The sequence below is a fragment of the Rhinolophus hipposideros genome (assembly GCF_964194185.1).
Source record: "Rhinolophus hipposideros genome assembly, chromosome: 3".
In the NCBI taxonomy this organism is placed as follows: domain Eukaryota; kingdom Metazoa; phylum Chordata; class Mammalia; order Chiroptera; family Rhinolophidae; genus Rhinolophus; species Rhinolophus hipposideros.
Window position 1 is genome coordinate 34068645 of NC_138049.1, and position 23007 is coordinate 34091651.

The window sequence follows — 23007 nt, forward strand, 5'->3', positions numbered from 1 at the left end:
AAAAAAAACCCTGACTTAAATTCACATTTTATATGAAAATTAACTCAAGCTGGTTACTGACTTAAATATAAAATAATACTATAAAACTTTTAGAAAAAAGAAAGAAAATTTCTAAGACCTAGTGCTGGGCAAAGAGTTGTTAGACTTGACATCAAAAGTATAATCCATAAAAGGAAAACAAATTGAATCACATCAAAATTAAAAATTCTTGTTCTGCAAAAGACACTATCAAGGATTAAAAAAAAAACAACTACAGACTAGAGAAAATATTTGCAACCAATATATCGAAGAACTAGTACCTAGATGCATAAAGAACTCTGAAACCTCAACAATAACAAAAACTCCAATTAGAACACAGGCAAAAGACACTGCACTGTAGAAGATGGATAGATGGCTAATAAGCACATGAAAAGATGTTCAACTTCTTTAGTCATTAAAGAAATGCTAACTTAACCACAATGAGCTATCACTACATCCCTATCAGAATGGCTAAAGAAAGAAGAGTGAATAATACCAAACGCAGATGAGGATTCGGAGAAATGGATCATTTTATACATTGCTCATGGGAAGGAATGTAAAATGGCACAGACACTTTAGAAAAAGAGTATGGCAGCTTCATCCAAAGCTAAATGTGCACTTATCATTTGACCCAGCAATTTCACTCTTGGGCATTAATCCAGTGAAATTAAAACTTGTACATTCACACAAAAAGTTATACACAAATGATCCTAGCAGCTTTACTTGTAACAGCCCTAAACTGGAAACAACCCAAATGTCCATCAATTGGTGAACAGTTAAAGATTGTGATATGTTCCTACCACGGAATACTACTCAGCAATAAAAGGTAACAAAATATTAACATATACAGCATCTTGGGCCGATCTCAAGGGCTATGGTCTGAATGTGATTCCCCAAAATTCATATGTTGAAAGTTAATGCCCAATGTGATGGTACTAGGAGGTGAGGACTTTGGGAGGTGATTAGGTCACGAGGGTAGACTCCTCATGAATGGGATTGTACACTTATAAAAAAGAAGCCTGAGAAAGCTCCTTGGCCCTTCTACCACGTGAGATTAAAGGAAAAGAACGGCCTTACATGAATCGGGAAGTGGGCTGTCAGTAGATTCAGAATCTGACCATTCTGGCACCCTGATCTCAGATATCTAACTTTCAGAACTGGAAGAAATAAATTTCTGTTGTTTATAAGCCACTCAGTCTGTGGTACAGCAGTCTGAATGGACTGAGACATCAAGGGACTAGCACTAAGTGAAAAAACAAAATCTCAAAAGGTTATATACTATATGATTTCATTTATATAATAATTCTGAAATGACAAATTACAGAGATTGAGAACAGATTAGCGGTTGTCAGGGGTAGAAGATAGAGGGAAGGAAGTGACAAAGGCCACAAAAGGGTAGCACATGAGATCTTTTTGACAGACTTGTTTTGCATCTTGATTATGATGGTGGACACACAAACCTACATATGTGATAAAACTGCACATAACTAAATACACATAAAAACACACACAGACACAAATGAATGCTTATAAACCTGATGAAATCTGAATAAGGTCGGTGGATTGTATTGATGTCAATTTCCTAGTTGTGATGATAGAATAGTTACGTAAGCTGTTACCATTATGGAAAACTGGATGAAGGGTATATCTCTTTGTATTATTCCTTATAACTACATGTGAATTTACAATTATCTCAAAATAAAGGGTTTCTGAAAGCACGATATAGTTCTTATTTATTCTAAGTGTCCTATCTTTCTAATGTTTCACCCATTAATTGCCTGACTGCTCCCTTGCCCAAACAATCTTGTTACCTAATAGTGGAAAATATTTCACTACAATTAGTAGTTTAACTCTTGCTTTCTAAAACTTCTCATTCATGGTTTACTATTACTAATTGGAGCACACTCTTTCGAGACAACCCTGTATTTAAATACTGACTTTTACATGGCACGAAATGAACAAAACACTTTATGAGACTCAGTTATCTCATTGGTAAAATAGTGGGAAAACCTATGACAGGTTTATTGTGAAGATAAAAAAAATAATAAGTACTTGGCACATACCAGTTCCTTAAATATTCATTTCCTTCCTTTTTCCACTAACAATCTAAAAACCTAGCTTATTTTATGGATAAAAACATCAACAAAATCTTTGGTTCTCAGTTTCTAAGGCTAATATTTGGAAAACAGGAAATGCATCTTTAATGAGCACATTGGGAATGTGATAAACCTGAATTCCGTTCTTAAGTATTTCAGTGTAGGAGACCATAATAATCATTTTAATCTTATGTTCTCAGTCTGAGTTTGAAAACATTCCAATTACAAAAATGATTTATAAATGTTTTAGCATATCATATATTTTATTATGATTAGTGAGGGGCTGTCATATAGATATTGAAATCTGTAAATAGTAACTGATCATATACTAAATTACTTCCATCCAAATACCAACAAATGTAGTATATATGTTGGATGAGTTCAAGCTTTAAAAATGACATGGACACTCATGATAGAAATTCATCCATTCCACCTACCTACAAAAATATTTTTTAGTAATAGATTCCCCACAAGGTATTAGGCTTTAAATTTTTCATAGATTTTTAAATAGTTATAGCTCAACCAATTAAGCTACAGAGGAGGAAATAAAATATATTTCACTTCTGCTGGCTACCTGCTCTGTTTATGAACAGTCACAAGACACAAAATGCCAAGTAATACTTAAGGGCAAAGTCCCCTCAAACATTTTTTTTAAAGTAGTGATGTAATTTTGCAAAGTTCATGCTTACCGAGCAAAATAACTTTGTTTCCGTTCCTTCTTCTCTTCCTTGGTATCCATCATATAGGTAATCAAAAGTGCAAAGTGTTTGGGAAAGTTCTTTTTAATCAGTGAGTCATAACTCTGTAATAAAATAATAAAGCAACTGTCAATTAAGATGCAATTAATAGCCAATATTAAGAATAAAGCAGAGTGGAACTACTACATGGCCCACAACAAAAGGAAGATAAACTTTAACCAGTAAACACAGTCACATGAATCATATGCGAAATACAAATGCCCATGGTGGACTAAAAACCTACAATTAGAAGGGAGTTGTTTAATCTATAAAAGGTGGCTGGAAAAACAAACTGAAGTATTTTCCTCATAACTAACCATTATTTCAAAATGTGCTAAAATGAAAACCACTGACTCTGGAAGATTTTAGGTGAGAAATGCAGAAGCTAATTATTTAAAAAAATGCTTAACTCAGAATCCTTCTTCAAGTAATTAAGAATGAATGTTTCATACATTATTATGAAAAATGGATCACTTAAGGTGTTTTACAAGATGGTCTTTCTTTAAAAATAAAAACATCAGTGTTCCATTTTATATTTTATTTTCAAAACATGTCACTGAGTACATCCCACTTGAGCAAATGTGGAAATGAAAGTACAAAGTCTCAGAAAGCTGTTCTTCAGAATGGCTTTATATGCTTGCCTCTGCCTCTCCCTCTCTCCACCCCTGCTAACTTCCCCTATGTTTCCAAGATTTAAACCTATAACAAAAGGTTGTCCCCAGCTCAATTTTCCTTCAATACCACTTTTATCACCACAACCCAGCTCAAAACTTTCCAGTGACTACTTACTGCCTGATTCACTAATTTAAATTTTCTGCAGAGTGTTAACCTTTCCTAAAATCTGTCTTTTCACCCTGAAGATGTATCTAAGTAAAAGCAAAGCACGTTCATCAATCAAAATTATTTACTAATTCGTTCCAATTCAATAAACAATTTAATTCACAATATATATTAGATGAAGGTACTGTTAAGTATCAGAGACCAAAGATAAAGAAGACATGATATTTGCCCTAATGGAATTTAGTGTCTTGGTGAGGGAGACACGGAGGATTTCAGGCCAATGGGCTACAAACTGCTATGGAGAAGGCACAGGGCCCACGAGAGCCTATGGGACGGGCACTCAGCCTTATGCAGGCCACACCCAGGCACTCCTCACACACACCAAGATTTGAGGGATAAGTGTGGGTTTCCTAGTCAAAAGGTACAGGGAAGCAGGTGCAGCTTGAGCAAAAACATGAAGGCAATATTTCACTGCTATGCCCAGATTAAATGTGAAGCAGGGCAATAGTGGGGGATGAAGATGAAGACATGGGCAGGATTAGGGTCACAAATGACATTTTATGTCACTCTAAATAGCCTTAACTGAATCCTAGCTACGCATTACGATGTGCTGCCCACCCCTTCGCTGCACCTACATCAGACATCACTAAACAATCATGCTGAACACAACAACAGCACTCACAGCAGACATTACCAAATTGACCGGAGCTGGTTCATGAGATAAAACCATACTTCTTATCTCTGGTGCATATGAAAGGAAGCCACCAAAGGGCTTTACAAAAGGGAGTGCAATGTACACAGTTTGTAGAGAATGGACTTGAAAGTACTGAGAATAGGATAAAGTAGATCTATTAGAAAGAAAAGACAGTAAAACTACTTCAGAGAGTAGGGCCCACACTTAGGAAGCAATATTTGACATAGAAAGAGGAGGGATGAACTCAAGAAATATTTAGGAAGCAGATGAGTCAAGATTTGGTGACTCATTCAATGAAGACAACACGGGAAAGAAACAAATGAAGAATGCCCATGTTTCTGCTGCAGGGACTGGAAGGTGATACCACAATCTACAAGACAGGTCAGACTGTGTGTGGGATGGAGGAGAAGAGATGAAAGATCCATTTTAAACATGTTGTCTTTAAGGTGCCCATGGGATAGCAGCTGAAGAGATTCACCAGACATGTGATTACATCTAAAGCATAGGAGTGCAGTTAGGGCTAGAGAAAAAGGTTTAAAAATTAAAAGCATATGGTTGTAGTTAAGGGGGAGAAAAACACACAATACAGTGATGAGAATACCCTGGAAGCATGACAACTATGCACAAGGCCCGGCACGGAAACCCAATCTGGAAGACACAATCTCAACTCTTACTGGTTTATCTCCATGTCCCTGACATGGGCTCTAGCCTCAAGGAGTTTACCAACCAGTAGGGAAAATAAGATGTGTGCAAATAACTGAAATGTAGGGTTAGTAACTTGGATCTGTCCCAAAGAATAACACTAAGAATCAAAACACACAAAGTTCAATTTTGGTTGAGGTGTTAAACTAAAGCTTTCAGAGCAGTGAGGATTTCAACAGGTAAAGAAAAGAGAGACAGTATTCCAAAAAGAGGGAACACCTGTACATAGGTGTGGATGTAAAAAGGGCAAGACACATTCAGGCAAAGACAGGGTGGCTACCAGTAGGAAAAGCAAACGAACCATGATGCCTGCCTGCCTACCGTAAGTCATTCACTTCATCATATTATCTACATGTTATCTCTTTTAATCTTTACAACTACATTATGAGTTAGGTATCCTTATCTCCATTAAAAGGAGGCTGAGAGACACTAGTTTCCTTAGCTCAACAGCAGCAGTTGAACCAGCACATGTACACCAGTTTGATGTACACTTCAATGCCTTTCAATAACCATGGAAACAGAAAGCATTTGGATACGACCTGGAAACGTAATGACCTGGAATCAACACTATCCAATGTCTCAGCATAGATTTTGTAGGTTAAAAAAAGTGTACTGGCCACTGGGGGAGCGGGTCACTAGAGGAGACCTCCAAAAGGACCGCACCAGTGGAGTTGTGGGAATGGAGCCATGCCTTAATGAATTACCCAACTCTGTACCTTAATCTTTACTCCTTCCCCAAGTTTAAAATAACTCTGCTATACCCCTTCTTCTGACCCCATCTAGCACAAGGCCCACTTCTGCTTTGAAGACTTCTCTGACCTCGTGTGTGCTCATCCCTATCTTTCTTAGGAACTTATTTCACATGTCACCGATCACTTACTGTGAGGCAGTTAATCATACTGGGTGACACTGCCACTTCACTTAGCCTCTTCAGCCTCAAACAAACCAAAAGTTCCTTCGGGTCAAAAACCATGTTTCGCACTTTCCGTATATTTCCCTAAATACCTAAGACAGAACTACGCCAAAAAAAAAAAAAAAATCCACATAAAAGCTAAGCAAGGAACTCATCTAAACTTAGGGTACAGTCTTTCCATGACAGACTGATAAAAATCCAAGGATTCTTCCTAAATTAAGAATGACTTGGGGACGGGGGTTTCAGACACAAGCCAGCCTTTCCTGACCTCCAGAAGGGATCAGAATGCCAGTGTTCCACCCTGCCCTAGGCCAGGGGGTTTATTTTAAAGTTCCTTTCCTGCACGCCACCATATGTGATGATCTCTGTTTACTAGGTTTCCCCTCATGAATAAAAATGAAGTCATAACAATCTAATTGGAAAATTTTTATATTGCAAGCTGAGCCAGAAACTAATATTTGGTTCCAGTGGGAAATATTGACAAAAATAAGCACAAGAGAAAAAAGGTTAAATGATCCAAGAACTGACATCTGGTGCTGCTGTGTCTGTTTAGAACTGGCAACGTTTTTTTAAAACAATATATTCTATTCAATAAATTAAAAAATGTGCATCTTTGGTGTTTTTAAATTCCTGGTAATTTTTATATTCCTTAAACAAGACAGATGTAGACCTTTCAGATTCACCAACAGATTCACCAGAAAGAGATCAGCAAAGGGTGCTATAAAAATGATTTATGCAGAATACCACATCGCAGCCTTCACGCTTCAGTGAAGGCCCACAGCTCCTTAAATCAATTTCTAATGGGAACTACATTTTCCATTATAAGTGGTTATAATGGGGTTCTTAAAAGCCCTTCTTTCACTTAATGTTGACTTTTCCTCACATCAATACACTCTAGGCTCATCCAAACACTGAATTATAACAATCTCCTGCATTGACGGCATATTTGAGACCAAATAGAATTTTATGAGGGACCACACCATGAATTTTCTATCTAAATATTTATTTTTGTGACCTCAAATCAGGATAGTTTATTTAAACCTAAATTCAGTTCATTATTTAAATAAAAATGGCATATCCAAAATCCTTACCTTGTAAGAGCTGTGTTGAAGACAAAGTATTTTCTGTATTGCCGGCAAAATGCTCCGTTTGAAACCATGGCACCACTTAGAAAGAATTTAAGCACAGAGCTATTGGAGTCTTCCTAACTATATCAAACTAGTAAGGACCGAGACAGCCCAAGGTAGCTTTTGGCTTCACATCTAACACACAGCAGCCCCTTGTACTCGTACATTCAGGCATAACCAGTCCAGACTGGAAAAACACAGTATGCCCATGATGTCCATCAATTGTTTTCCCCAAAACATGTTTCCCATTACACAAATGAAATAATGACAAGAACATGCTTTGAGGCTTGGTCACACTGTTTGACTACTGAAGGAACAGACCAAAATTTTCCTTCCTGTGCAGATATTTCCTCCTAGGAAATATTTCTACAAAAATATAACAGGTGTTCGGTCTTTCTCAAAACCACACTGTCATCTAAACAAAGGAAGGATATTCAAATGTCAGTGTTAACCACAGTCAGAAATCTGAATATTCTCTTTAACAAGAAATATGGGAAGACAGACATAGAAACAGATACAAAAATATGCCACAAACATTTAAGGGGAACATCCCGGGGATAATGCCCCCAAATAAACAAATGTGTGTCACAAAAACAAAGCAACAAGGAGCTAAAAAGTTATGCCTGAATCAAGGCGACGATCAAGGGACAGGACAATAGTCTGGTTCTTGGGAAAATGGGATAAAGCCAATGGATGGCAAAATGAACAGAGAACTCATCAACTCTTATTCAATTATTCTTCACCTAGGGAACTGAAATTAGACATAAAAAGAATTAAATAAATGTGTTTCAGTGCTCTCTTACTAAGATGAATAAAGAGATTTCATCAAAGCAGCTAGATACTTTAAATGAAGACCCATCTCTGGACTAGACAGATCATTTTATAAGTTCTCTCTAAGAACAGAATACGAGACTTCGAAGTTCTCTCTAAGAACAGAAATGAGACATCGAAAAAGTGACTGGCAGGGTCAGGAATTGTTGAAGATGTGGAAAGCGCCAGAGGCCTGACAACAACAGGCAAATACATTTTAATTTTCAACAAAAGTTAGAAAAGGGATTGTGCAAATTACACACTGGAGAACATCATTAAGATTCCCAGCAGAACTTTAGCAATCAAAGGCAGTTGGACAAGTTCTTGGAAGAGGAGGCAGTGAACCCTGAGATCTAAAATGTTCACAGAAAGCCCACCATTCAGTAGAACAGCAGCCAGTTTCTTTTTTGAAGCATCTACTACGGACCAAGTGTTCTGTTGGATATGAAAAGATGAGGTCAGCATTCATGGGCCAGGAAGCTCAGGTGGAACAAGTGACTCAAACCCATCAACTAGTAAGACATTTGGTGAGTGCTCTGACAATGGCAGAGCACAGAGGGGAAGCAACTAACTGCCAGGAAGAGAAATGCCCGGTAAACCCCACAGGTAATGCCAGAGCTGGGCAATGAAGGAGGAGCAGGAGTTTCCCAGACGATGGATGCAGAAGAGGTTGAGCTCATTGGGCAGCATGAAGATGTGCAAGCTATTGGGAAGGAATGTGTGGTGCTTAGAGAATCCTGAGTGGTCTGGTCTGGCTGGTGTGCAGGGCTGGCTAGTGGAGGGAGGAAGCGGAGGGAATAGCAGCTTAGCCAAATTACACTGACCTAATTTCCGTCTTGGACATAGCTACTATTCTGGTACACCAAGGAAATAAGGTAAACACAGTGGAACTGTACTTAAAAGTCATGTGATAAGTTTCTCTTGATCTGCTTATGGATAAGATGGAGAAATGTGGGCTGGACATGGGTGGATGCTTCTACAATTAGATGGATAAAGGAACGCATTGCATGACTGTACCAAGAAGTATGAGCTGACCAACTGACTGACCTCAACCCAGAGCTGGAAGCTGACCTCCATCTTCAACCAGGAGGAAGGCTGGTAATAGCTTAATGCAGTATTTGTTCTTAGGACTTGTCCTCATCAGTAGACTTACCACTAACTGGAATTAAAATAGAGGTCTCCTTATTAGACTTCCGGAGGGATGAATAACGTCCTGAATAACAGCATTTGGGTTCAGACAGACCTCAGCTGTCTGTAGAAAGGTGGAATTGACCACACATGAATCTCAGGCTCTACATCTGGGTGAGGAGCTAAAGAATGGGTGGAAGAGTTTACCATTACCACAAGTGAATGTGATCTGCACCTCTAGGTAACAGTAAGATCCATGCACCCAATGGCGTGATTCCACTGCACCTTCCCTCATCCCCAAAAAACAACTAATACAATCAGCTCAAAATAAAAAAGATTATGATGGTCTGTCCCACCCTTTTTGAGGATTAGAGTATATCAATATGACTGTGTTTAACTCGGTCTCACACTGCAGGAGGAATACAAGGGAATTCGATATTTAGGATGTTTAAGTGACATAAAACTAAATTTTAAGACTATTAGTCAAAGGAGCTGATCAGGTTTAGCCTGGAAAGAGTTGGGATGAAACGACAGCTATTTTCAAACATCTCAAGGATTTTATCTGGCTTGTACCAATAGAACGTCAAGGGGTATGCCTAGGACCAGGCCTTAGACATGGAGGGAAAGGGGTCTTCGCTCACAATAAGGAAGAACTGTCTTACAGAGAGATGCGAAGAGCTGCCTCCAGATAGAGTGGCTTCTCAGTCTCCGGGAGTGACTATGCACAAGCAGAATTGCCACCTCATGAGATTGCTGTAGACAGCAATTCTCAACCAAATAAAAACCAATACTCTTCCATCTACATAAATGTTCTATAATATGCCCTCTGTAATATTGAAATGAAGTTCACAGATAATATACTATAACCTACTTACATCCTTCATTTTATGAAATCAATATAATGTCCAAAAGGAAACTAACTGACAACAGGTATATCAATGTGTAAATTCTCAAGTTTTAAAAATCTGTTATATATAATGCCAAAGAGAAAAGTAGTTTATAATAGGTATTTCAGTAAGTAAACTCAGCCACAAGCTCATTAGAAGACATACTCAGATGCTTATACCTACTTACATAGGACAAGTTTAGCTTTAGGAGAAATGGGATCAGAAACTATTTTACTATGTACAAGAAATACAGGAAAATGAAAGGGCAGAGGTGAGCAGATGGGAGGGGGTGGGTAATGGCAAGGTGCATGGAACATTAGAATAAAAGTCAGTGCTATAAATAACAACCAAACAGATACTTCTATACGTGATAATTTAGAACTAATCTTTTCTTTAGAATTTCCCAATAAATATTTACATAAGTCGTACAGAAGATAGGAAATTCCTCAACACAATTCTCCTTTGTCTAGGGCTGTCCCGCTCACTGCTGGGCATTTGGCACCACTGCTTCCCCCCAGCTAAATGCCAGCAGTGCCCCGCCCCATAATCGTGCCAACCAAATGGCACCCCGGTGAAGGGATATTGCACTTTTTGGAAACTATTATAAAGTCAAACTTTATGGGTAAATTAATATTCTTAGTTATTTTTTCAATTAAAAATATTATTTCAAAAATTCATTAAAACTGAGATTTTATATATTTTATATAAACTCTAACCTTGAGAAGTTCTGTTTTCAAGATGCTCTGTACTTCACCTGACTAACCCCTTTGACCCACATTATTAAGGCAGAGCAGCATCTTTAAAGCAAAAGAGGCCTGGTTGAAATCCAGACTCCAGTATTTCCAAGGTATGTAGCCTTGGGCAAGTCACTCAACACCTTCAGCCCTCAGTTTCCTCATCTGTAAAAGGGCTGTTATAGAGATTAAATGTGTCCTCAGTCAGGGCCCCATGGGACAGAAAATTCTATCCATTGAAATTTCAATGAACTCAAATATTAAAGTGCTCATGAAAATTACTGCCTTCAACAACACCTGGAGAGTTATATTCAAATTTGCCCCACATATTAAAATCACATGGGGAACTAACTTAAGCTACGCAGCTCTAGTGAATACAAAGATGACAGACAGCAGGCAAGACAGTTAAATGTTTACTGAACATGAACCATATGCAACAAATTTTGTGTTCAATGCTGTTACACACCACTCAATCTATAATTGTATGAGGGAGTTAATACAGTATTCTTAATTCTTTTCACATAAAAAATCTGAAATTTAGAAAGGTTAAAGAACTTAGTCAAGGTCAAACAGCCATGAGTTAGAACCAGAAAGATCGGCTTTGTCTGATGCCCAAATTAAAACCACCAATGATAACCTCTAAAGCTAGGCTATATTACCACACAGAATTTTCACTTCAACGTCCTGGTTCTTCCTGAATTTTACCCACCATTAAAAAGAACAAGAGGGTAAACACCAGTTTTCTGGTCAATTTTCCTTCAGGGTGTAAATCCTGAACTGTGTTCAAGTTAGTCATTACTATTTGTTAATAAATGTACTGCAGTGAACATGTCCATACATTCATTAAATATTTACTGAATTAGATTTTTAAACAGGTAACTGGGAAGCATGTTCCCTTAATTCACTCAATTAAATAAATTACCTCTTAAGTTTTAAGAAAAGAAGTAATAATATAACTTTCAATCTGCCAGAAAATTTCCCTTAGCAGTTGGCAATTTTTTTGTTTCTGTTGTTCTGAAATGTAATCTTCTGCCAATCCAATTATTTCCCTAGTGAAAATGAAATTAGTAAATACAGAGACTCAGAAAATGGAATTTTGATTGTTTTTTTTTAAAAAAAAAAAATTTCTTTATTGATTTTAAGTTAAAGAAGTCCTTTTTTTCTAGGGACTAAAATTATAGGTCCTTTTTAGAACTAAAAATTATGATTCTATAAAAATTCTACCACAGGTTTTCAATATTATTTGATGCAGCCTCTCATTAATACTCATAAGGATATAAGAATTCATTTTTGAACAGTTTTCTAACTGTACACACAGATTAGAGGGGAAACATGCAGAAAGTCAGATAGAAAGTTATTTGAGGCAATGAAAACAGAACAAAGTCTACTCTGCTGATCTCATTTCTCAACTGTAAGCTAATACTTCCTCTTTCTCACCATCAACCACTGTTTATTGGGTGTACATGATTGTCCCTAACAAGAGTTGGGGAAAATGTGATGCCTGCATCACCCACAGATGTGGTTTCTGGGGACACCCCCTACATCGCTCCAGCACTGTGAGTACTTCAGATGATCCCTGCGATGAAATCTAAAGGTGGTAGGTTCCAAATAGCATCAATAATGAAACAGGTGACACGGGAAGAAAAGTCTGTACTCAATTACTTCTGGAATTCATTTTGGTATTATCAGACAGACCCATTGCTAAAATCCTGGGATCTCTGGCTGTTTGGTTTGAGCTGCATAACTTATCTGTGCTTCTGTCTTTTTGCAGACATCTTCTGGTCAGCACCCAGAAGGAAGAAGCTGCACACTCTCCTCGAGTCTCTGTACTGGTACAGAACTCAAGTGCAGTCCCCAAGGCCTTTCAGGGAAAAAGCGCTAATGTGAACGAATCACTGCGCCAGCTCCCTGGGCTCCCAGCAAACGCCATCACTACTGCACGGGCTCTGGGCTTCCATCCGGCCCCAACTCCTTCAATTTTAGGACAGAAATAAATGTGAGCAGTGATTTCTACTCCTAATTATTCATTATCATCACTTGGTGGGAGGTGTCTATTTGATGGATCTGAATTAGTTAATTGATGTAAACAAAACCAATACATTTGATGGAAAAAGATGAAATAAACGGAATGTCTTTCCAAAGAACATACAGGATATGGGTTGCAAACAATGGGTTTCAAGAATTAAATGTGAGTGGGTTTTGAGACTATCGAAAGACAAAGTTCATTCTACCTTGTCAATTGTGTGGCGAGCCAGCCACCACGAGTCAAACAGTTACCTGAAAGGGGGAGTGGGAATGAAAAAAGAGACACTCACACAAATGATGATGCTGCAGGTCTTCAGGGATGCTGAAGCGCCCGGTTTAATTATCTTCACCAATATATACCCTATGGGCACGTGCAGTTTAACAATCACATGTGTGCATTACCTCACAGAAAGTAAATTTTTAACTTTTACATAGAAACTACAAAATCACTACAAAACTCCCCAAAGTAATTATCATATGAAAGAGACTACCAAATGTCCTGATAGCCACCAGTTATCTGTGTCCGGGGAAACCGGCCACTCCCACTTCATTCTTCAGCAGCTTACAGGTTCCCCGGAGGCACAGGTAAAACAATGCCTTGGGACTTGAAACAAGTTAATCATGAACTAAGCCAGGCCACAAGTTTCCAGAGAAACAAGAAATCATGGCTCCCCACACAATTGCTATTTCACTGAGGAAAAGGCCATGTGCTTCTTTGTTCTCTTGTGGATGGCATCTGTAATGGAATGCATTGTCTTTTTTAATTTTATTTATTGGGGTGACAATTGTTAATGAAATTACATAATTTCAGGTGTACAATTCTGTATTACATCATCTATAAATCCCATTGTGTGTTCACCACCCAGAGTCAGTTCTCCTCCATCACCATATATTTGATCCTGTTTACCCTCATCTCCCTCCCCCCACCCCACTTACCCTCTGGTAACCACTGAACTATTGTCTGTGTCTATGAGTTTTTGTTTCTCATGTGTTTGTCTTGCTCTTTTGTTGTTTTTGGTTTATATACCACATATCAGTGAAATCATAGGGTTCTCTGCTTTTTCTGTCTGACTTATTTCGCTTAGCATTATACTCTCAAGATCCATCCATGTTGTCACAAATGTTCCTATATCATCTTTCCTTAATGCTGAATAGTATTCCATTGTGTATATATACCACAACTTCTTTATCCATGGAATGCATTTTCAAAAGATACTGGCATGCACTCATACTTGTAAAATTGCAAAATAAAAAATAATTGAATGACCATGTTTTAATGTACTTTCTCCATCTTTATTTACATGGGGAATATAGATGGCAATAAGCAATTTATACTTACTCCAAAATAGTACCTTGTCACTTACAAGTGAGCTCTTCAGTAAGCATTTACTGAGAACCAGTATTATGCAACCACTGTCCTGTTTATCTAGAACTTATGAATATAAAAAAAACTCACTATGTTCCAAGGAAACTTTGATTTTTTGATAGCGGAGATAAAATTTACATAAATAAAACAAAGAGGGGGGAGGTATGATAAAAATCAATGCCAAACACAATGTGTTATGCACCAGGGCCAGTGTTGTTGGGTTGTTGGGGAAGGTGTTAGAAGTGGGACAATACCCAACATAACATCCATAGCTATATTTCAATAGTGTTACACAATCAACAATCACCTGTAAACCGGAAACAGTTTTATCCTTAATGCAAATGTTCTCTATCAGCACATGCTCAAGAGGACAGCAGTTCCTTCAGGTTCTGCCTCACTTGCCTATAGTAAAGATGGAGAGGGGCATGCCGTGCTTTGGTTAGTATAGTCTAAAATGTGGGAAACACACAAATGTGGGTTCGGGATGAAGGCATAATGCAAAGCATCTAAGAGAAAGGAAGCCTGCCCAACATGAAATTAAATTAGCATTGTGAAATACCATGACCTCTTCTTGGAAAAAAAATTATGTATGAGTTTCAACTATAATTTTCTAAGAGACTGGACTAAGAAACCACATCTATGGTTTAAGTACTATTTCTTTCAAAGGTTTGTTAAGTTGCTTGATATAAAAGCTCTTATAGAATTCAAAAGAAAAATGGCCCTTTGCTAGACTGGATTATTCTTTTCAATTATGCACCCCCTCCCTGTAAGAGGATTATCCAATGGCTATGCCGCTTGGTGGTGCTTCGCACTAGTACACAGAGAATATACCTCCGCCCACCACCCCATGTGGCTTGCTTTGACCAACAGACTAAAGATCAACAGTGTACCTATTTCAACTAAGAGGTCTGGCAAGTTTTTGCACTCCACTGGAAGAGTATGCTCCAGGTAGCTGCTTTTCCTTCTCCAACACGAGTTCCAAAATAAAAGACACGTGGCACAGACCTGAATTTCCACTTCAACTTTGGAGTCCAGCCCGGCCCTGCCCAATCTAGCCAAGAGCAGCCAAACCACAGTCACCCTGCAGATTCATGAATGTGAAATAAATATCTGTGGTTCTAAGCCACGAAGATTTGGAAGCTGTTATGTAGCATTATCACAACAGAAAACACAATCTACCCTTAGAAACATCCTGATACACAAATTACTTTGTGGATTTTTATCAGGAAGATCAAAGCCGCATAGTATATATTACTGTCTATCTGAATAATTCTACCAAGGCCTGGACTACCAAAGCCCAGAGACAGAAGAATCCAATTAAAACAAGTAGTCAAGGAGGCTTCCTTTCCTTCCAGTTGTCATTTACCCATAACCAGTGTGCATGGCTATGGAAATTTACCTATAAGAAGGCATCATCTGACACCAAGGGTGACTTCTGCACATCTTCGTATGTTCATGTATAGACTCTGATATTACTTTTTGTTACGGCTTGAATTGTGTCATCCCCCCAAAAATGTTGAAGTTGTGTCCACAGCACCCCAGAATGTGACCTTATTTGGAAAGAGGGTCATTGCAGGTGTAATTACGATGAGGTCATGTTGGAGTACGATGGGCCTCTAATTCAATATGACTAGTTTCCTTATAAAAAGATGGCCCTATGAAGATGAGACACACAGGGAGAACACGTGAAGACTGAAGACAGATCAATTATGCAGCTGTAAGCCAAAAGAAAAGTGCCAGGGGCAGCCAGCAAATCACCAGAAGCCAGAAGAGGCTAGGAAGGATTCCTTTTACAGGTTTCAGAGCGATCAGAGCCGACACACTTCATTTTAGACTTCTAGCCTCCAGAACTGAGAGACTACGAATTTCTGTTGTTTTAAACTACCCAGAGTTGGTGGTACTTTGTCAGAGCAGCCCTAGGAAATGAATTCACTTTTTAAAACTTTTATACACTATCACTATTCCAACAGGGTATTGCATCACAAATAGTATTTTTTCCCCATCATGTCTATTCTGCCACTTTCTCTTACAGTTTGAAGAAAATGTGGACATGTAATTAATAGCAGTGGTAAATATTATTTTGAATATCAGAGGAGAAAGCCCACACAGTTCACGTGTCAACTCAGGAGATAATTCAAGCCCACCTTATTTGAGTAGGTAAACGAAAGAACTAACTTAATTATCAAGGAAAAATCTTAACACAAAAGGGGTTTTGAAATATTTGGAGAATGTAGCACCACTACGTATTACGCCACTCGCCACAGGTTAGTGATTTTGGTCTAACAAACTTATCCTGCTCGATTCTCATGCGTACTTACACTATCTTATGCTGTTTTCTACTTAATTGTGCCCCATGCTCACATTCCTTCCAGAATGTAAAGCCCCGAAGGGAAGGGACTGTATCTTGTTATACATGTACAAGTATAAGCATGTATGAGCATACATACACACACACAAACACAAACATATACATTACAACTTCTAGTATAGGCTAGACACAGGGTTTATATTTAATATGTTGATTTTTTATTTGTTACAGTTAAATCCCTAACAAAAACTGACTTTGGGTGGCGGAACAATGAAGCTTTACCTTTCATTTAGATTAGTGGTCTCCATTTTTAAAAGTTATATTCCGCATCAATAAAAGTATCTGAGTATAAAGTTCTTTCATGTGTATTTTTCATTTATAAAAATATCTCTTCTGGGCCGGCCCAGTGGCTCAAGCGGTTGGAGCTCCGTGCTCCTGGCTCCGAAGGCTGCTGGTTCGATTCCCAGGTGGGCCAGTGGGCTCTCAACTACAAGATTGCTGGTTCAACTCCTCGAGTCCCTCAGGGGATGGTGGGCTCTGCTCCCTGCAACTGGGATTGAACATGGCACCTTGAGCTGAGCTACCTCCTGGATGGCTCAGTTGGTTGGAGCGCATCCTTTCAACCACAAGGTTGCCGGTTCGACTTCCACAGGGATGGTGGGCTGTGCCCCCTGCAACTAGAAACCGCAACTGGACCTGGAGCTGAGCTGCACCCTCCACAACTACGACTGAAAGGACAACAACTTGAAGCTGAACGGCACCCTCCACAACTAAGATTCAAAGGGCAACAACTTGACTTGGAAAGGGATCCTGGAAGTACACACTGTTCCCCAATAAAGTCCTGTTCCCCTTCCCCAATAAAATCTTTAAAAAAAAATCTCTTCTGCACTAATATATGCATTAGAAAACACGTAACAAAAATAGAAATCATGAAAAGACAATATACACATTCTAATAATTTTTCCATAGCCTCATGGGGCTCATGAACCTCAATTTGGAAACAGACTAGGAGAGCAGATACATGATAACATTTCCTACTATTTGGCCCTTTTCAAGAAATGCAAGATCTATGAGAATCTAACATATTTATGAACTTTAAACACATTCTCTGGTAGATTCATGGAAGTATCTTGATCAAGCAATTAATGTTTTAGAGTTGATGACAGAGATGTCCCTGCAACCAGGATGAGTTTGGATATTGGCAGAGCCCCACTGTAAATGCATTTAATGACCGTGGTGCTCTCTGCAAACTGAATTGAACCCTTCGGTTTTTTTGACTATAGAAATAAAAATCTATTATCAGATTTTCAGGCAAATTTCTGCAAGATTGAGAGAACCAAATTATATAAAGGAGATCTTGAAAATGAAGAGAAGGATAAACAGGGGAAGATGAATAGAAAACTCATAAATCATCTTTTAAGAATGTTTTCAACACAACAACATCCAATCTTCCTGTGTTCTGTGTAAATGTGTGTATATGGACAACATTGTGCTCAAAAACTGAAGGGTCCAGAGTAATATAAAACACAACCCCCCATCAGCTTACTGTAAGAACAACTAAGCCATGAAGCAAGCCAATATTGAATTTGTGGCGCAAGGAGTTAAGAACCAAAAGAATTGAAAGCAGGGGTGGAGTAGATGTCTTGGAAAGTGCTCATGGAATTAATTATCAACCTGGTGCAGAATACTGGCTTTAAAGAAAGAAAAGTGCCAGGAAATGTCAGACAGAGAGGGCAGCCAAAAGCCCGAGGGCAGGAATTTCCCCCCAACACACACACACACACACACACACACACACACACACACACACACCACCCCATCACCCCTGGTGTGAGGAGTACTGAGGATTCCGACCCTAATTGGGGTGCTCAGTTCAGCAGATGGGAGTGGGAGACAAGGCTAAGTGCCTGAAACGTGAAGAGGACACAGTTCCATTATCACCTAAGCAGCATTCTCTGGCTTAAACTTCCAAGAGCAAGCCACCACCCATAAAACCTCAGGAATCATTTCACTTGGTCTACTTATTCTTGAAGAACTAGCCTTGGGACTGACCTATACACACAGGAAGCCAGCTAAATGCAAGAAAATACCAGGCAGATGGCCCGTGGGTGAAGATAATGGGGAAGTGAAATATGAGTAGGTTCGAAAGGAGGAAGAGGAAGTAAAATATGTCAAGATGAATACGCACTTGATAAAGAAAAGTCAAGAATGCACATATTAATTTTAATAATTTCTAACAAGTACCATTGTAATACAAATGGATAACAAATAAAAATGTGAAAAATAGAAATGACCTCATCATTTCTACGATCCCATCAATGGGGAAAAACACTTTAATATTTTGTCACTTACCTGTCTTTCTTCTATACAGGTACATTTTAGAACAAATCAGGTTCTTTTTGTACAGACCGTTTGGTATGCTATAACTTAAAAATGACTCCATTGTTGAATTTGTCTCAAATATTAACAATATCACCCTTGATAATAGCTAATACACAGCTCCTTACTTTGGGGCAGACAGGGATCCAAGTACTTTACATGTATTTATCTAATTCTCAAGTCAACGTGGGAGGCAGATACTATTATTACCTTCATTTTACAGATGAGAAAATCAAGGAGACATTAAATTGCCTAAGGTCACGAAGCTGGTATGGTGGAACAGGACTCCAAGCCAGGCAACTGGCTCCAGCATCCTGGCTCTTAACCCCTCCAGCAGACCACCTGCCTCCCAAAGACACATTTCAGTGCTCACCGCTGAAATTAAGCCTCACCTATGATCTCCTTCGAATGTACTCTTAAAGTAGAACCACTGGTGCCAAGGGAGGCTACAAGCGAAACTGCTCTCCTTCTAAGGTGTACCAACTTACCCTCTCACCATCTACAAAAAGTGACCCAACCTCAACCTTGCCAGCATTGTTCTGGACTTTTAAAATCCAATTATAATCTGCATTTCTTTGACGCACTAAAGTTGAATCTTTTTGTATGTCTTGGCCATTTGTGGTTCTTCGTATTTTGTGAATGTTCTATTCTTGCTATAGATTCAATGTTTGTGCATTCATAGTTTGAAAACCTAATGCTCAAGGTAATGGTATTAGGTGGGGCCTTTGGGAGGGGATTATTAGGTCCTGAGGGCAGGGCCTTCATGAATGGGATCAGTGCCCTCAGAAAAGAAGCCCTAGATTGCTCTCTAGCCCCTTCCACCATGTGAGCACACAGTGAGAAGTTCAGTCTGCAACCCAAAAGAGGGCTTTCACCATAGCTCGACCATGCTGGCACCCTCATCTTGGCATTCCAGCCTCCACAACTGTGAGAAATAAATTTCTGCTGTTTATAAACCACGTCTGTGGTATTTTGTTATAGCAGCCTGCATGGACTAAATCTCGCACTAGAATGCTTTTTTAAAAAGTTAAGGCATGTTAAATTGAAACTATTCTGGAAGGTGCTATGATTCCAGATATTAGAGGGTTGCTAACGAGCTGTTTCAGTGGGACCCTATGGACAGGCACTACCTTGGGGGGTGGGGGGGGAGTAGAATCACCAGGACTTAAGGCTGAGGACTCAGCTGTGAGTGCCTGGGACCATATGGACTGAGCAAGCCCTCCCAACAGACTAATAGCCTGAAACTGTTGCTTTATACAGTATAGCAGGGGCTGTACTTATCCAATGGCTACAACATTCGTTATTGCTACTCAGGACACCCTCCCTTCCTGGTACCAACATTTCTGGGGAAACACTTCAGTAAATCTGGTATCTGCTTAGTGAGGTCAGAATTACAGAAAGAATGTGAAAGATCTTGAAGTTTCTACCACCTATGGAGTCATCTCACAAATTTTCCCTGTTCTACACAGCATGCCTGGTTAGTGATCAGAGCCATCCACCAGTCAGAGGATTCCACATGAACAGTACTGAATAAACACTGTTAAATTTTTACTCTCTAAATCCTCTGTTAATCAGTCAACAGCAAATGACCTCATGCCTACACTCCACAATAAAACTGAGCACTTTGGACACCCTCTGGTTACTTGGAGTTAAAAATACTTCATTCACATACTTAGAAGTCACTTCTTAGGCAGAACTGCTTTCTCCAGATGATTCGTCATCCATCAGGATCAGCATTTCAGTTTCTTTCTTTAGAGTAAGCTTGTCTCCTATTAGATTCCTAAACTTTCCTGGCACCTCCTCCCCCCACGTGGGAGCTTTCGCGCCTTTGTGTAGCAACTACAGAGGCAAACCCAGGGGCAAGGCATAAAAGACACAGTCCCGGATGAAGGCCATAATAAATATGAGTTATTTTTAATGAGTGTTAACACAATGTTTGAGAGAGAATTACTCTAGTAGGGCAGGGATGCTAAAGAAAATGCTACAGACATGTATTCTACTGAGGTGGAGGGATAGAAGACAGATGAAGGTTAAATAAAAGCTTTACCCTTGGGCTTTTTTTTGACCAATCTTAAGTAAGATACATGCTATCCAAAATCACAGCTAATTTTTACTAGAAAGGCAATTTTACTATTTATAAGAAATGCCTGTTCCCAGTATGGAAGCCTACTCAGGACACTAAATTACATGTGGAAGGCTCCATGAGTTTATGGAATCTCAGCTAAGAATGGCCCCTAGAAATGACACCTGAGTGTGGCTTGCTAATGAAAGTAGGAGGACAGAGTATTCCAAGTAGAGGGAATAGCATGGAGAAGAAAAGTCACATGCTATGCATGCACAGGAAGTGACAATCAGTTTTTATATTACTGAAATAAATATTCTTAATTTGGGGTCCATAAACAAGGACATGTAGGCAAAAGGGTGCAATGCATGTGGTGTGTGATGAGACCATGAACTTTCAGATTTTTTGAAGGGTCCATGATTTGGCTGGGGTGGGACAGGTGAGTTAAGAACAACTGTGGGCCATATGCATGACAGGAAGGGGCAGAGGGCATGAAATGATGTCCTCAGGGCCCGAGAACTGTTCTAAGATTCACGGTGGGCTCCTTCTTGTGTAGGATAAGGAAACTTTAGGTTTGAAGAGGGACATTTAGAAAGAAGACTGGCTGACATGTGGGAGAAAGTATAATTCAGGCAACAGTCCAAAGCATCTGAGGAGACAAACAAGACTAGTGGGGATGGAGAAAGAAGAATTAGAGAAAGGGTTAGGAAATAAGATGAGCAGGCTGAATGTTCATATTTGCTTGTATATGCATAAAATGTCACTGGAGAATTCTCAATTAACCAAAAATACTAGGAAAAGCAGGTAACTAGGAAAAGAAGATGAGAAGGAATCCCTTCACTGTATACCCATCTGTACCTTCTAAATCACATGAAGGTACTACTTACTATAAAATTAATTTTTTTTAAAAAAAAGGACATGAGATGTCTTTCGGAATGAGATGTCTCTACGTAAAAATCTGCTCTCATCGCTCTTCGAATACTCTTTAACGTTTCAAGTTGCGCTTTTGAATTCAGATTATTTTCACTCCAAAGGCTCCTAGATTGCACCCAGGACTGACCCTTTTGAACAGCCAATCTCTCTGTTGACCTGGGTGATAAATATGTCAAACTACCTTGGCACCACATAGATGTAAACAACTATTTACCTGGTTAAATTCAACCAACTTAACAGTTAGTTGTCAAAACACCAGAATGAAGAAAGTCTGGACAATTAACCAGGGAGCTTACTCATTTAAATTTTATGGTAAATAAGAGAGGTTCAACGAAGAGTATATACCTGATTTATTAAAACAAAGATGAATCAAATAAATGATTGATGTGAAAAAGGTCAGATGTGATGTCCAGTGGTTAGTGTTAAGCCAGTTTAGGCTAGCCTATTGGCTAAAAATGATTTTTTTATTATTATATGGAATGAATCTTCTGTTCAGCCTAATGTAGCATAGAAGGCAGGTACTCTAGAAATAACTGGCTTAAATTGAATGGTTTTACCAATTTTAAATTAGTGGTAAGTAGACATAAATGTAATAATTAAAAAATAAGTACAATTTAGTTTTACAAAACTAACACTGTTTTCCATTTGGCTATTGTCAGCTCAAATATACTAAACTTGCAATACTTGTTCAAAAGGTATTTAATGGAACTGATTAAACTTGTTAATCAAAAACATACTGTGTCCAGAGATCAATTTTGAAAATGTTTTCATTTATTTGGTTTTACATTTTATATTTTGCCTTGTTCCACAAAGGATATGACTCAGCTTAAAATAATAAATTCAATCAAGTGGGAAAATTTAATTAGATAAAAATCAGAATCAAGAAAAACAAGGTAAAACAGATGCTCAAGACCAAAAGGAAAGTTAGAGCATCAATATTAAGATCATAGGTTTTTATAGGATTATTAAAATTGAGTTGCAAATTTGACTGTGACTTTCCTCATTACCAAATCAGAAAGGGAAATATAATCAATTATCTGATCTAGTTTTGCATGATGAAAAAAAGACACAATAATTGTTTTGTGTTTTGGGGAAGTAAAGCTTTTCTTTGGCATGTAGAACTGAATGGAATTTCTTGTACGGGTCTTCAGGAGCTGTAGAAGGGACCAGGATTTTAATAACCACATTTCTTAAATCACATAACCATAGGTTTCTTGTGACTATTAATAGACTCCCTCAGTGTGAGAGCACAAAAGGGTGTGTGTTGGGTGGGGTGGGGGGTTGCAAAGGATGCAAAACAAAGGATTC

At 38.6% G+C, this 23007-nt stretch overlaps 1 protein-coding gene across 3 annotated transcripts in view; it reads right to left on the bottom strand.

Moving 5' to 3' along the window:
* The window catches only part of NCOA7 (nuclear receptor coactivator 7), a 120562-nt gene that overhangs the window by 93689 nt on the left and 3866 nt on the right, over window positions 1-23007 (bottom strand). For all 3 annotated transcript variants that reach the window (XM_081033032.1, XM_081033033.1, XM_081033031.1), the window contains exon 2: window positions 2804-2916. In XM_081033032.1, coding sequence (XP_080889158.1) covers window positions 2804-2856 — 53 coding nt within the window. In that variant the 5' untranslated portion in view covers window positions 2857-2916. The remainder of the gene's footprint in view (window positions 1-2803; window positions 2917-23007) is intronic.